This window comes from Amblyraja radiata, chromosome 22, assembly GCF_010909765.2.
Source record: "Amblyraja radiata isolate CabotCenter1 chromosome 22, sAmbRad1.1.pri, whole genome shotgun sequence".
Lineage (NCBI taxonomy): Eukaryota > Metazoa > Chordata > Chondrichthyes > Rajiformes > Rajidae > Amblyraja > Amblyraja radiata.
Window position 1 is genome coordinate 39,582,014 of NC_045977.1, and position 16,733 is coordinate 39,598,746.

Genomic DNA, 16,733 nt, shown 5'->3' on the forward strand with positions numbered 1-16,733 from the left:
AGCATAAAGGGGAAGAGATTTTAACTTTTTTGCGCCTTCCATCACAATGAGGAATGTGGAGGAGTCACTGTGGTGGATGTTTATATTAAAATGTATTTGGTGTGTTCCATTGCTTTTTATTTGTATGACTGACTTGGCAAATTAAATTCCTCGTATGTTGCAAAACATTCTTGGCTAGTAAAGTATTATTGTGATTGTGTTTGTTCAACAAATCATACATTATTTTTTATCACATTTTTTTAGGACATTACAACATCCCCTAGTGATACTAATCTCTGAGCGGGAAAAAGAACGCTTCATTGAAAAGCTATCTCAGTGCCACGACAGAGGAAAACCTCCCATCAGGCAAGAGGTACAGAAGTTTGGAAACGCATACCTCCAATACACATACTCCAGTACCTCCAACAAACGTATACACAGTTTCTTCCCAGCTGTTATCAGGCAACTGAACCATCCTATCGCCAACTAGAGAGCGGTCCTGACTTGCAATGTACCTCATTGATGACCCTTGGACTATCTTTAAACAGACGTTACTGTACTTTACCTTGCACTAAACGCAATTCCCTTCATCCTGTGGACGGCTCAATTGTAATCATGTACAGTCTTTCCACTGACTGGTTAGCACGCAGCAAAAAAAAGATTTTCGCTGGACATCAGTACACATGACAATAAACTAAACTAAACTAGAGAATCTACTGAAAGTTAATGGGTAATGCTGGATCTTTGTTACTGTACAAAGTTAATGGTTACCTTGGGATTATCAAAGAAAGGTTTGCAATGACACAAGTAACGGCAGATGCTGAAATCTTGAGCTGAAGTACCTGTGCAGGTGAGGAGGGGTGAGGATGTAACGTACGCAGCATCTGAGGAGACGATGTTTTGGGTTGTGACATTAAAGTATTAAGTCTGATTCTATGCTAATCCTTTGGAAATACTGAGAGAACATGTTCTACTCTGTTGAAGCTTTGTGACTTTAAAATGAAGAAATTGCTAGCATCAGTTTAAGCACTAGGCAGCGAGACAGAGAAAAGTTCTCTCAGCATTCTCTCACAAGCTATTCTTAACCTTAGTCTCCAAAGAGCATTCTCGATTACACTGGGGTGAGTCTACGGACCGGGTGGAACAGTCAATGTAATCTTAAATCGCACATATGCTGGTCATTAGTTTGGGGTTGGCCTCATGTGGAAGTCTTAATGCCTGAGGTAGCTTCATCCCTTCAAGCCTGGAACACATCAAAAACTAAATGCCAAAGATAAAATAACAGCGTTTTTATATCCCCTGTTCTTTGAATCATTCTTCACAGACTTTACATAAAAATCAATTAAAATGGCATGAGTGCGATTTACATTGTGAAAATCGAGATAGCGGTATTGCTCTCTGTCTCACCTGTAGTATGTGTAAGGAATCAGATTTGGGACGTCCAATACTTGGACATTTGGTTCATTCGCCACTTCATAGAGTAAAACCCACTCTTCATCCTCTCCTGTCATTTCAATCTGAGAATAGAAATATTCAACTGTGGATGCTTAGAGATACAATCCATTCTATTAGGAAGGATACATTGTACAATTTATTGACCAACAATACGAAAATAGGCAATGTGAATCCATCTATATTCAATGTTAACATTTTAATACAAATGTGTTTCTGCATATGAAATATATTTAAAGAATTATAAGCTTTTTAAGCTATTCTAATCAATGTCTAGAAAGGTCATAAACAGATAGAGAAGATAACATAGTAATCACCATAGAATTCAAAGTTAATTATTATTTTAAAAGACCCCTGGACAGATATATGGATAGGAAGTGTTTCGAAGGCTGTGGGCCAAATGCAGGCAAATGGATAAGCTAACTATGCCAACTTGGTCAGCTTGTGGAACATGGGCTGAAGGGCCTATTTATGGGATCTTTAGAAATCCTTTCCAAAACTACTTGACCTCATTATAGCTTTTCTCTATTGTCAAAAGACTTCTAAAGACCACAGTTGTGTCGACAGATCGACGTGACTTTACTTTCTCCTCCGTGTCAGCCTCCTCCATTCTACTAATCCAAGCTTCGGGCAGGCAGGGTGGTGTTGGAAACCTGGCTAAGCATTTTAATTTTTGCTTGCTGTGTGTAATTAAGCTGCAAAATATACATGTGTAAGAACAACACTTCAAATGTAAACCAAATGAACTGCTTTGTGACATTTGCAGGATATGATAGCTACTACATAAATGATAGTTTTTGAGCAAAAAAACAAATGCTGGAGGAACTCAGCAGCATCTGTGAAGGAAATAGACAGGCCACGTGTTATCAATCCGAAGAAGGGTCCTAACCCGATACATCGTCCATTCCCTCCACAGATGCTGCCTGATCTGTTGAGTTCTTCCAGACTTTTGTGTTTTTGCTCAAGATTCCAACATCTGTAATTTCTTGCAACATCAAATACTAACTCTTTCTCTCCTATGAAACTTTATGTGAGGAGTACTATATACATGTAAAGTTGCTTCCGTTGATCCGGCTGAAACAATTACTCTATTTATATGGAAAAAAAACTTTGCAAGTGAGAGTAAATTCATCAAATGAAAAATTGCAATTAAACCAAATGGCTCCTGACCTGGGGGGAAATACAAACGCCAGGAGTCTTTCCAAACTGCAATGCAGCTGAGAAATTCAGCTCAGCTACATGTGGTGGCGTCTGGTTCCCACTGAAGCTGGACACTGGCATCGTGTTCAAACGCTAATCATAACCATGAATCACAGCTTGAAGCTTATCTCTTTTTTTAAGTAACGGATTGCCTAATGCAAGGCTATTCCTAAAAGGTTTATAATTATGAAAAACATCCTTCCTTTAATGCAGTTTTTATTAAGCAGATTTTCTCTCCATGGGTTCAGTGGAAATATGTAGCATGCAGCATCATGAGAGGGGCTAAGATTAAAGGAGACGTGCGGAGCAAGTTGTTTAAAAAACAGGGTGGTGGTTGCGTGGAACGTGCTGCCAAGGCCGGTGCTGGAGGCAGATAGAACAATGGCTTTTAAGAGATTTTTAGATGGGCACATGGAGATGCAGGGATAGGGATCATGTGCAGGCGGTGGAGATTAGTGCAGCTTGGCATCATGTTTGGCACGGACATTCTGGGCAGAAGGGCCTGTTCCTGTGCTGTGCTTGTCTATGGGCAAACCTGGTTATTTATCTATACATAGAGATATGACAAAAATCTTAAAAATATAATAAATAAATATACAGCTGGGAATCGGTGGTGAAGCTTTCGTGCTGTTTACCTAAAACAATTAGGCTATATATATATTTTGAAACCCTACTTGTTGATGCCTGTGCATTCATCTTCATTCTTTTGCTAAATATTACTTGAAACGAAAATGTAAAGCACAAAGCAACCAGTTATAAAAGGAAATGCATTGAGATTCAAAACGTAACATTTTATTCCCATTTTATCCAATGCAGGACGGGGAATGGCAAATACATTTTAAACCCAAGAAAGGGAGACCGGGAAGCGAAAGTGGAATTGGATGAGTCGGGTATAATGATAATATTTATGTTATTTTTATAGGTACACTAATAATAATAATAATAAATTTTATTTAATGGGCGCCTTTCATACATCTCAAGGACACCTTACATAGTAATCGAAATAAAACATATAATCGGAATAAAACAAGTAATTAAAGACATCACAGTGACACAAATTAAAAACAGAATTCAATCCAAAAACAGAAAATCAAAAACACAGTGTGAAAAGAGAGCAGCGGCAGCCAAAGCGCGCCAGCGTCCACTCTCTCTTCACGGCACACTAGACCAAGTGGAACCCATTGGGTCAGAAGGGAGACCTGTTCCCCCAACGCAATATTCCACCACGCACCCATAGCCCCCATGGGAGGCGTGGTCCCCAAACGTAACCCGTTCCCCAATGTAAGATTCCACATTCCCCTGCCTCCCCCAGCACTAGACTTTAAAACAAAATCCAATTGCACTTTCGCTGCCTCCCCCAACACTTCCAAATCCAATTCCTCGGGCCCCTCCCCCTCCTCTGCTGCCAGGACCACGACTAAGTGTTCTATGATGGCAACATTGTTCAAAATGTCGGGTGGAGGACTGAGATTCCATTCAGGTAAAAACTTGGTGGAAGCACAGAGTGTTCTTGGATTGCAACTTTGTATGGGCGTTTGTTGCAAGCTGGGGCACCAAGGATTTAACAGTAAAAATCTTTTTAAAGTTGGCTTTTTTGAACCTGTAAATATCAATAACTTGTGAAATATAACATCAAATCTGGAGGAAACTTGACAAGGCGACGACGGGAAAAAGCTGAGTAATGTTGAGTAACAAAAACAGGCGGTGTTTTGAGTCAGGACCCTTCTTTTCCCTTCTCGTCTGAAGAAGGGACTCGACCAGAAATGCTATCCGTCCATTTCCCTCTACAGATGCTGCCTGCCTTGCCGAGTTCTTCCAGCATTTTGCTTTTAGCTTAAATCTAAGAAAGATGGCTTCCTAAAACCAAAGTCCTCAAAAAGAGAAGGGAAAAGGGAAAGAGAGACGTATACTTAATGTGGCTTACACATCAGTTTTACAATAGGTCAAAGCAAAACAGTTCTTTATTATAATCATGTAGATCCACCAGACAGTTTAGAAAACTCAGTTTGTACGTTTGGGCAGCTTACAATTACTGCAAACACAATGAAAAGTGAAATCTTATCAATGGCCAGATAGTACACTGTTCTGCTCAGTTTCCATTAATTTTCTTGACAGAGAAGTGATGGATTTGGTACAATGGCTGATAAGCTACAGAAGATTTGTATGTTTTGCATAGTACAATTTAAAAGATGCCAAATACCTGTCCTTCCACTATCCATTTTGAGATGGACGTTTTCCCATCAAATCCTGGCTGAAACTGCAACGTGACCGATCGAGGACTGATATTTGAGATCACAAGATTAGATGGTGCACCCGGGAGCTCTGAAAAAGAGTGAAATTTAATATACAGGATCATTCCTTTTCTTCTCCTTTCATATTGAACATTGATGAAAAGGCTAACAGATTATTGCATTAATGAAAGCAACTAAACATAGAAATTGTTGCTGCTCGCACCATGTTTTGTGCATTATGCAATTCAATTCTAATTTTAAAAAATCAATTGCAAAGTAAATTGTGGACATACTCGGATTTTCTTTCTGGGTTTTACCCGAGACTCTCATGCCAACACAAGAGTGAGTCTCAGCATATGGAGTGGCATCAATGGAGTACAATCTAATTTTGGATATTACATTTAAGGTAGTCCATTCGGGCAGAAGCATGCTTATTTGAGCTTCTTCTTAACAAGAAGTGCACCTGCATAAGTTCTCTTTCAGCTCAGCGAACGTTCTGACATTTCTTCCTTGGGCCCATCAACACTAGCTCCCCCAAAACTGCACCACTTCCCCATTGTCACCTTTATTCAACATTGCCCCCACTATACCCGCACTGATCTATAGGCAAGCTGCCCCCCCTGATCCTGCACACGCACCTGCCTGGTTTTCTCATCTCCCAATACCAACCACTCTGCTGCCTCACTTGAACTTTGCTGACCCAACAATGTGCTGACAAATCTGCTCGCTCCAACCTCCTACGCTGCTGCCTTCACTTTACCCTGGCAACTGACTGCAAGCTCCCCAAAATTCCCATTATGACAGCCTTAACTGGCCCTCAGGCATATTCAGATCCACTCAAATTTCCCCAAGAAACCTCATAACCTCTATATTTCTCCCATACAATAATCATCTCTCTTCACTAACCCCTAGTTTGCCCCTACAGAGCCTTTGCATCAGAGACCAAGACGTATCGTTGACAGTGCAAGGCCCATTCGCTGCATTGAAGTGGACTTGGGCCTCTCAAGGGGCCTCAGATGCTGCTGAACTTTTCAGCAGCAGGGTCTTGATTAGTAAGAGTGCTAAGGGTTATGGGGAGAAGGCAGGAGAATGGGGTTGAGAAGGCGGCACCATGGCGCAGCGGTGGAGTTGCTGCCTTGCAGCGCTAGAGTCCTGAGTTCTATCTTGTCCATGGGTGCTGTCTGTGCAGAGATTGTGTATTCTCATTTTGACGGCATGGATTTTCCTCCCACACCACCCCAGGTTTGTAGGTTGATTGGCTTTGGTAGGTTGTAAAACCGTCCCTAGTGTTTGTAGGTTGGTATGCGGGGTGATTGCTGGTCTGAGCACACTTGGTGGGTCGAAGGGCCTGTTTCCACGTTGTATCTCTAAAGTCCAATGGGGAAGATAGATCATCCATGATTGAATGGCAGAGTAGACTCGATGGGCCAAATAGCCTAATTCTGCTCCAATTACATGAACTTAAAAAGTTCACTACCTCCAAGAATGCTTTTACAGAAACCATTCAATGTTCTGGCTCTTAAGTAGGAAACCTGTCAGCTTTGCACTGTAACTCCATCTTCCATTTGAAACATTTAACAGCAGAGCAGGTAGACAAAAGTGCTGGAGAAACAGCGGGTGCAGCAGCATCTATGGAGCAAAGGAAATAAGCAACGTTTCGGGCCGAAACCCTTCTTCAGACTGATGTAGGGGGGTGGGGGGGGGGGAGAAGAAAGGAGAAAGGAGAAAGGAAGAGGAGAAGCCCGAGGGCTGAGGGAGAGCTGAGAAGGGGAAGAGACAGCAAGGGCTACCGGAAATTGGAGAAGTCAATGTTTATGCCGCTAGGGTGCAGACTGCCCAAGCGGAATATGAGATGCTGCTCCTCCAATTTCCGGTGGTGCTCACTCTGGCCATGGAGGAGGCCCAGGACAGAAAGGTCGGATTCGGAATGGGAGGGGGAGGGACAGCAGAGCACTTGTTCTTATGTGGAACGAGTCACGGTACAGAGCTACAAACATCACTATACCATGGAGATCTCTCACCTGGAGGCACACCAGATGAGATGGTGGATATCATCATTGCCCCACTTCCGGCTGCTGTCATGGCTGCTACCTCAATGGTGTAGATGGTAAGGGAGGTCAGCCCCGTTATCTTGTATTCCAGCGTTGTGCTTGACAACTTGCGGCTCAAGCGACTATCATTTCTGTTAAACACTCCCCAAGAAACCTCGTAACCTATATAGGGTAAAGATTTCAAAAGCATTAATCCTTGTCTCTACTTTAGAAGTACATTCATCTCATGTTAGAATTCATCCTCTGTCAGTGACACCACTGTCAGCCCAATACCAGCCTTCCGATATAATATAAAGTGGTGCAAATCAATGTGGAGAAATTAATCTAATGATAATGGAAAATATAAGTTCCCGATGTAGAAACAAGGAACTGCAGTTGCTGGTTTGTGCAAAATCGACACAAAGTACTGCAGGTCAGGCAGCATCTCTGGATAGGTGATATTTCAGGGCAGGAACCTTCTTCAGGCTGAAACATCACGTGTCCATTCCCCCACAGATGCTGCCTGTCACTGAGTTCCTCCAGGACTTTTTGCCAAAAACACATGTGTTCCTTTGGTCCAGAACATATTGGTCTACTGGTCAAGCTCGTCCCCCACAGAGCATGCCCGACTGACCTGTGGACAAAGCTGATCCTCTAGAATACTCCGGTGTCAAAGGCTCATCGGTGCCAAAGGGCTTTGAATTATTTGAAAGCTCTTTGATGATATTCCAAAATACTTCAAAAAGGCTTATACATTAAAAAATAACTAAAAATCCCTTAATATCCTTAAGATAAATTGAACACATGATGACAGTAAGTAAACCTCTTAATTGCACTCAGTTTCACTGTTCGAGGCTCAGCTGATAAGTCAGTGTCCTGTCACTGGTCTCAACCCTGAACCCTGCTGTAAAGAAGAACTCAGTTGAGTTGGCATCTGACCTCCATGTGCTAACACACACATAAAACATGGAACAGTACTGCACAGGAACAGGCTTGTTGGCCACAATATCTGCACCGAACATGATGCCAAGACTAAATTTTATATGGCATCAAATAATCCATATCCTTCCATTCCCTGCATATCTGTGCCTATCCACACGTATCTTAAAACACCACTATCATACCTGCCTCAACAACCTCTACCGGCACCCACCACCCTCTGTGCAAAAAACCTTGCCCTGCACATCTCGTTTAAAATTTGTTGATTCATAAGGACAGAAGAAATAGTTTTTTCTTTGCAGATAGACATAAAATAATGGAGTAACTCAGCGGGACAGGCAGCATCTCTGGAGCGAAGGAATGGGTGACGCTTCGGGTCGAGACCCTTCTTCATACCCAAAACATCACCTATTTATTTTCTCCGTCCTGCTGAGTTAAACTAGCATCTGCAGTTCCTTCCTACACATTGTGTGTTCTTTGTTGGCATGAGAAAACAAACTGAGAGCGGAGTAGCACAGTGGGACAATGAAGTCAGAGAAAAACTAACTAAGCAGGGAGGAGGATAGAGCTGCTGCTTCCTACTGAACCGCTGGAGTCAGGACTCCGGTGGGCACAATCCTGCCCACTGATTTGAAAACTCATTTTTTGATCTTATTGTTTATCTATTTGTGCAAGCTTTAATTCCTTTGCCTGTCGCTTCTCATGTGGCTGATCAATCCGCATCATCAAACTTCCCCTTTCATTCACATCTAGACTAGCTAGATTTAAGAAAGAGTTAGATTTAGCTCTTAGGGCTAAAGGAATCAAGGGATATGGGGGAAAAGCAGGAACGGGGTACTGATTTTAGATGATCAGTTATGATCATAATGAATGGCGATGCTGGCTCGAAGGGCCGAATGGCCTACTCCTGGACCTATTTTTCAATGTTTCTATCTCATGGTAAAGTATTTCCAGTTATGATTTAAAATGTTTTAACTGCACCAGAATATCCAGGGTTTCAGCATAAAGATAAATTCTGCTTTTACACCCGACATTTCTGAAGGAGGTACATGCAAGCAGAACAAAAAACTGTCACGCAGGGTAATGAGACTGTCGGCATTGGGTGTGTGGCGGACTACACTAAGCTCTGCACACTGACGTGCAAGGGCAAAGCAGAGTAAATATTGGAACCATATAATTATTTACTTGAAGGAAATATTGCTGAAAAATAATGTGCAGAACATTGTATTATTGCCCTGGGGAACATTGGCTTGCTGGAGTACTTTACATACAGGAAAAATCAGGCAGATGGTGGGGTGGGAATGGGTGGGGAAGAAATCTCATATCTTGAAGAAAATCCATCAGTTTACAAGGATGAAGCATCAGATGCCCTCCTCCAAGGCTATGCGCTGTCAATTTCAATCTTTTTTAATGTGCTGTGCTAGGCATCCCATACACCCAGGCACGTGAAAGGTAGATTCAGTCAAAAAAACATGTTTATAAATGATCTTTAGTATTTCTTTAAGGGCTTCAGATGGAGTGTTTAGGTACAAAGAAGGGTTGTCTCCTAATTTACCACCCAGAGAGCACAAAGCTCAAGTGAAAATTGTTGAGTCAGTTTCCGAAACTAGAGGATAAATGCTGCATTTGGCCCTTGGCTCAAACATCTGCTGTTTATGGCAACCGATAAACATCTGAGAGAATTAAGTTAGAGGTATGTTTTCTCTGTTGACGGCTACAGTTTAGATGTTATAATGAAATGGGTCTGAGGGTGCATGCTTTGATCTTTTAACAGTCTGTGTTAAACTGTTTACAAATGGCAGGAGACTCAGACACAACATGTGGAGGTAATGATTATGAATTGTGATATCAGAATGTTTAGGCTTGTTGCTCAACGGAAAACAGAAGGAACATTAGAAAGCAGTCAATCTTTATATGTAGGCACAAGAGACTGCAGATGCTGGAACTTGCAGCAAAGAAATAGCTGCTGGTGCTTGTCAGTGGGTCAGGCAGCAAGGAAATGCCTCTTATGGAGGCCAGATGAAGGGTCTTGACCTGAAACGCTGACTGTCCATTCCACTATGCCAATGTTGCCGGACCTGCTGAGTTCCTCGAGAAGCTCACCAACCTGTTGTGTCTCAGATTCTGACACCAAATGTCAGTAACCTTAAATTAATGGTTTAAATTACATGTTTGATGAGTTTTATGGAACAAATAACAGAATACACTTAGAAAATCATTCCATTTTCTTATAAGGAAAGAAAACAATAAAAATAGTTCACTAATGCTTTAGTTTAGTTTAGTTTAGAGATACAGTGCGGAAACAGGCCCTTCAGCCCACCGAGTCTGTGCCGACCAGCGATCCCCGCTCATTAACCCTATTCTACACACATAAGGATACTTTGCAATTTTACCAAGCCGATTGACCTACAAACCTGTACGCCTTTGGATTGCGGTAGGAAACCGGAGCAGCTGGATGAAACCCATGCAGGTCACGGGGAGAACGTACAGACAGCACCCGTACACCCGTATTCAGGATCGAACCCGAGTCTCTGCCTCTGTAAGGTAGCAACTCTACCGCTGCTCCACCATGCTGCCCTCTAACTTGCTCTTTGTTGATTCATATTAATAGAAACAATAGTATTTTCTTTGTTGGCATTACAGGGAATAATTATGACCAGAGCAGTGAAGTGACAGTTAGTTGAGCTGCTGCCCTACTGCTCCAGTGACCTGGATTCAATTATAGTCTCCTGTGTGGAGTTTGTCCAGTTTCCCTGCGACCGTGTAGGTTTGTTCCCTCTGGATGCTCCAGTTTCCTTCCACATCCCAAAGTTGTGCGTGTTCTTAGGTTAATTGTCCACTGTAAGTTACCCCTCAGCATGCAGGTAGGGGTAGAGTTTGTGGGAGAGGAGGAGAATATGGGGTGAATAGAGTAGGATTAGTGTGAGTTAGGTCAATTAGCCGAAAGGCCTGCATCTGTGCTGTGTGACTATGAAAACTTTAACTGCTGAAGGATCCGTAAATAATAAAGATTATGTCCCATCAATACCGAAAAAAACAACAATTCTTGATTAAATTATTGAAACATAATCTTTTTAACATAATTAAAAAGATTATGACTGGCCTTAGCAACTGATATCTGTAAGATTTAAATGAGAGAAGTTGAGAGAAGCTCTTTGGCACATTAGTTCCCAAAATGTAAATTTCACATCAGTTCAGTTTAACCACAACTTTGCTTCACACATCTTTAACAAGGTAAAATGTTCATAGGGATTTCACAGATGCAGCAGTAAATCAACTTGAAACACAGTCGGATATTGGAATTCACCACCAGTCTCAAAGAAGGGGAGAGAAGGGGGGCAAAGTGCAATGTTTCTGGGAGGAGCGATTCAATCAGACGTCCGTCCAAAGAGGTCAAATTGGAGGAGTTCAGATACTTGAACGTTACAGGGTTGGAGGGGATAACATAAATAGCGAGTGTTGAGGCCATGGATAGATTTGAAATAGGAATTTTAAAGTCAAGGTGTTGCTTAATTAGTAAGCGAACACTGTAATGTCGACCACCTCATAACTATCCAAATCACAAACATTTGGCAGCAGTTTCCAGTTTAAACTTATAGATTAGTCAACAGGCAATACATTGATATTTGTCAATGATACTAGCAGGTCTCGCATTGTGCAATTGTGTAAATTAAAAAAATAAATCAAATATATGGATAGGAAGGGTTTAGAGCGCTATGGGCCAAATGCATCGTCACCGCCGCGAGGCTTTGCCACCGCCGAGGCCCCATCATCGCGAGGCTTCACCGCTGCCACCGCCTCCGTGGTGCTGACCGGGGCCCCAGCCATGGGCTCCGTCAGCAACTCCGCCGACCCGGACTCCGACCCGCGAGGCCCGGCTCTTCCGTCCGACCCACGAGGCCCCGACCCGGGCTACTGCGCGACGATCCGGGAGGCATCAAGACGGCGGCACCTCGATAAAGGCCTCCGACCGTTCCCACGATGGGATAAACACAACTGGTGTTTTGAAGGAAAGACTCACTTTCAGAAGTGTTCACAATTACGCTTGTCATATCGTAATTCTCAGTCTCAATATCTGTGAGAAACAGAGTATAATCCTATTGTTTCAACATGTTGTAGGAGGAGCTGATATTGAAAAGAAGAACAAAGTTATGCTTGTATTGAGGAAATGTGAATGGCCCATAGGTTAGAAATTCTTCAATGATTGAAAATGTGCAGGACCCATGTGAGGCACAGCAGGCCTTGACATTCCTAAATGCTGAATGCTAAATGCTGCACCATTCCTTTGTGGGGTGGGGATTGGTGGGGGATGGGTGGTGCGAAGAGGAGAATGCCTCAGCAAAAGGGATCAGGACCTCTGTGACCCTTATTGTGCGCAGGCTATGCCTGTGCCAATGATAATTACAGCAACGATACCCAGATGCTATTGTATGTCACGGTATTGGTCTGGGAAGAACTCAGCGTGTAAACAGAAGGCAGGAAGTATCCATATGATGCACCCCAATTTTGGTTAATGATTCATTTCTTGGGAAATAGCAATTGCATAATACACATAAACATTGCTCAATGCCTTAGAATGTCTCGGCTTATATTTCACTGTACACCCACTGCCCAAAGATGTTATTTATATGTCCATTTTGACAAATACATTGAACAGATTAGTTGCAACAGTACTGGAATTGAACTGGTTTTGTGAATCGGCCAATTAACTGACAACCTATTTTCATTGACAAAATTTGCCGCATGCAAACCAGGTGCCCATTTCATAGCAGTCTACCAAAACAAGTAATAATTCATTCAAGATCTAATCGAATATTGACTGGAGAGATTTGTGCATTCTTAGAGCCACAGTCATTACAATGTTGATGTAGATTGTTCAACGGAATTCTGTACACTGGTGCATATTCGCCATATGAACACGGTTCCTAATCCCAAATGCTTGCTCAATATTCAAATCCCTTTATTTTCCTTTCCTTCAACATTTTATCCAGCCTTCCAACCCACACACTCCCATCAGTCACATAGCTGAGAGGCTGGCACCTTTGGGCCAACTCGTCTGTGCTGACCAAGGTAATCCCATTTGCCCACTCCTGGCACACATCCCTCTAAACCTTCCCTGTCCATGGATAAACTTTGTTCATTGTGCTTTCAATTAGAGCTCTCCACTTTTAACTATCCCATCCTGTTTGTTAAATTGTTACCGTATATCTAATGGTTAGGCATGGCCCTTGTAGTTTTGGTACTTTGCTAAACTTGTGAATTTTCCATATTTATTCACGAAATGTCTTCCGTACTGTGTCTGACATTGTGCTAAGAAATGGCAGCACTTCATAGAGTCGTAGAACTGAACAGCTTGTCCAAGTCGGCATACTGGGCTTGTGTCATTTGCTTGCATTTGACCCATAGCCCTCTAAACCTTTCTTATCCATGTATCTGTCCAGATTTAAACATTGTCATGATATTTTATAGCCTCCTCTGGCAGCTCATTCCAGATACTCGGACAGGACAGGAAAGGTTTAGAGGGATGTGGGCAAATGGGACTTCCTTGGTCAGCACAGAGTTGGGTCAAAGTCTCTCTACTATACGACTCTGATGGGAGTGTATGGGTTGGAATCGGAGACTCAGCGGCGGCAACGTGGGCATCGGTGGCGGTGGGGCCTCGCGTTCGATGAGCATGAGGGGGGAGAGGAAGACAATGGGTATCTGGCTGTGGGGGGAATCACCGTGAAGAACAATAGGGATCCGTCGCGGGGGGAATCACCATGAGGGACAGTGGGAGATCAACAGGGGACCCGGTGTGGGGGAGCACTTTAGTTTAGAATCCTCTGCCCAGGGGATAAGTCTGTGTTTGTATGTTTGTTTGTTCATTTGTTCCAGTGAAGGTGCTGTGCACATGTTTTTCAAGTTTCCAGTTTTTGTGTACCTCGTGTGTTGTGACTGTCGGCAGACCAATTTCCCTCTGGGAATGAATAAAGTTATAAATGAACTGAAATTAAATGAAATGAATGAAATGCAGACTACCCTTCGACTGGAAAAGTTGCCCCTGGGATCCCTCTTAAATCTCTCCTCTCTCAACTTAAGCCTATGCTCTCTAGTTTTACAATCCTCTATCGCAGGAAAAAGACAGTGAGCATTTACTTGATCCAAGAGAGTGAGTCAAGCGAGTCAAGAGTGTTTTATTGTCATATGTCCCGGACAGGACAATGAAATTCTTACTTGCTGCAGCATACTAGAATATGTGAACATGTAAACATTGTATATAACAGGAAAAAAACAGAAAAAGTTCAATAAATAACAAATATAGTGCAAATAACAAATAATAATATAGTATTTTGCAGTTCAGAGCTCATAGCTTATTCGTTGTGTTTAATAGTCAGATGGCTGGGGGGGGGGGGGGGAGAAGCTGTTCTTGGACGCTGAACCTGGACGTTACAGTTTTCAGGCTCCTGTACCTTCTTCTTGATGGCAGCGGTGAGATGAGTGTTTGGCCAGGATGGTGTGGGTCCTTGATGATTTTGGCTGCCTTTTTGACGCAGCGACTACGATGGATCCCTGCGACGGTGGGGAGGTCAAAGCCGGTGATGGACTGGGCAGTGGTCACCACTTTCTGTAGTCTTTTTCGCTCCTGGACGTTCAAGTTGCTGAACCAGGCCACGATGCAATCAGTCAGAATGCTCTCTACCGTGCACCTGTAGAAGTTTAGGATTCGACATGCCGAATCTCCGTAATCTTCTCAGGAAGTAGAGTCGCTGATGTGCCTTCTTTACAATTGCATCGGTGTGCTGGGTCCAGGAAAGATCTTCTGATATATGCACGCTGAGGAATTTGAAGTTATTGACCCTCTTCACCTACGTCCCATTGATATAAACAGGATTGTGGGTCCTCATCCTTCCCCGACTAAAGTCCACAATCAGTTCCTTGGTCTTACTGATGTTGAGAGCCAGGTTGTTGTGCTGGCACCATTTGGTCAGTCGGTTGATCTCACTTCTATACTCTGACTCGTCCCCATCTGTGATTCGTCCAACCACAGTGGTGTTATCGGCGAAGTTGATGATGGAGTTCGCACTATGACCAGCTACGCAGTCATGGGTATAGAGTGAGTAAAGCAGGGGGCTGAGCACGCAGCCTTGAGGTGCTCCCGTACTAATTGTTACTGAGGATGAAGTGGTTCCTCCAATTCGAACAGACTGGTCTGTGGATGAGGAAGTCGAGGATCCAGAGGGCCCCTCATAATTGTGTCCATTTCAATAAAGTCACCCCTCAGCCTCCTGTGCTCCAAAGTAAAAAGTATCAGGCTTTTTACCTCTCCAACCTCTCCCTGTATCTCATACACGCAGGCAATATCCTGGTGTATCTCTTTTGTATCCTTTCCAACTTAGTGACATTCGTTCTATAAATGATCAACCAGAACAGCACACACAATACAATGCAGTCTCATCAGTGACTTGTACAGCTGCATCATAATGTGCCAACATTTTGTACACAATATCCTTCCAAATGATGACAAGCATGCCAAATGCATTTTTCCCACCTGACCTGCCACTTCTAGTGAACGATGCACTTTTACTCCCAGATCTCTCTGTTCTTCAATATTCTCCTGACCTCTGTCATTTACTGCCATAATTTCTACCACAAATGTCAGTTAAGTTCCATTTGCCATTCCTCGGCCCACCTTCCCAACTGACAAACTAGATAAATAATAAGTACGAAGATATGAATTACTCCAAAGACGGCACCAAATTGTCCCAAGTGGGTGTTGGAGAGTGTTAATACGCGGGGATCGCTGGTTAGCGCGGACTCGGTGGGCTGAAGGGACGGTTTCCGTGCTGTATCTCTAAACTAAACTAAAAAAAAGATAGACACAACGTGCTGGAGTATCTCGGCGAGACAGCCAGCGTCTCTGGAGAAGGAATGGATGATGTTTCGGGTCAAGACCCTTCTTCAGACCCAAAAAATAAGTACCCATGGAGGGAAAGGATCAGAAGATATGTTATTATTGATCTAAATCCAAGTTACCATGGATGGATAAGTGGTGGGGGAGGGAGATTAAGAGAAAAATGAAGAGGAAAATGTCATAACAGAGAGACGAAAATAGGAACAACAGATAGAAAGCGAAAAAACAAGGAAATAAAGAAAATCAAAAGTAATAAAGTGAAAAAACAAAAAAGCTGCAGAATAGAAACTAAAAGGGTAAGAAAACAAGAACTGTAAAAGTCTACACAAAAAGGTATGGCAAGTGACCCTGTTTTTTTAAATCTTTTTGACACTAAGCAATGGCCCACATACTACTTGAGTCTGCCCATGCCCCTTGTACATTGAGGCTCTATTCTCATTGTTAGACTCACAAGTGCAACAAGTAAGAATGGTATTGTGCTGCTGTCGGTACATGTGACAATTAAACACTCCAGACTCTCTCGTATGCAGTTCTCAGCAAACTGAAGAACATGTTACAATGACCATCACTGATGCTGAACTGTCCAGTCTCAGTATCTAGTGCTCAGACTGGTGGAAAATGCGACCCTGCCCCTAGACTATGACAAAAGCCATTTCACCGCTTGTGCTGTCAAAGGCCCTTCACACGTCTCCAGTAATCTGTGACAATTAAAAACAGTTGAAATTAATTTCCAAAGTCAAAACTATAAAAACCGTACTTTGAAAAGAAATGAAATAATGATATACAATCATTTTAAAACTGGTTTATTTATTATTCTTTAATTATTTCTACAAAACATTTGTATATAAAATTATGAGAGGCATTGATGGGGTAGACAGACAGAAGCTTTTTCCCAGGATGGAAAAATCAAAGATGAGAGGGCATAGCTTGGGACGACAGATGGCACAATGGGCTAAGTGTTCGGCTGGCAACCGGAAGGTAGCCGGTTCGAATCCCGCTTGGAGTGCA

General features: G+C 42.7%; 1 protein-coding gene across 2 annotated transcripts in view; it reads right to left on the reverse strand.

Moving 5' to 3' along the window:
- sdk1 (sidekick cell adhesion molecule 1) overlaps positions 1-16,733 on the reverse strand; it is a 577,103-nt gene that overhangs the window by 97,060 nt on the left and 463,310 nt on the right. For both annotated transcript variants that reach the window (XM_033041133.1, XM_033041132.1), the window contains exons 21-23: positions 6,884-7,075; positions 4,832-4,953; positions 1,387-1,496 (exon numbers count right to left, since the gene is read on the reverse strand). In XM_033041133.1, coding sequence (XP_032897024.1) covers positions 1,387-1,496; positions 4,832-4,953; positions 6,884-7,075 — 424 coding nt within the window. The remainder of the gene's footprint in view (positions 1-1,386; positions 1,497-4,831; positions 4,954-6,883; positions 7,076-16,733) is intronic.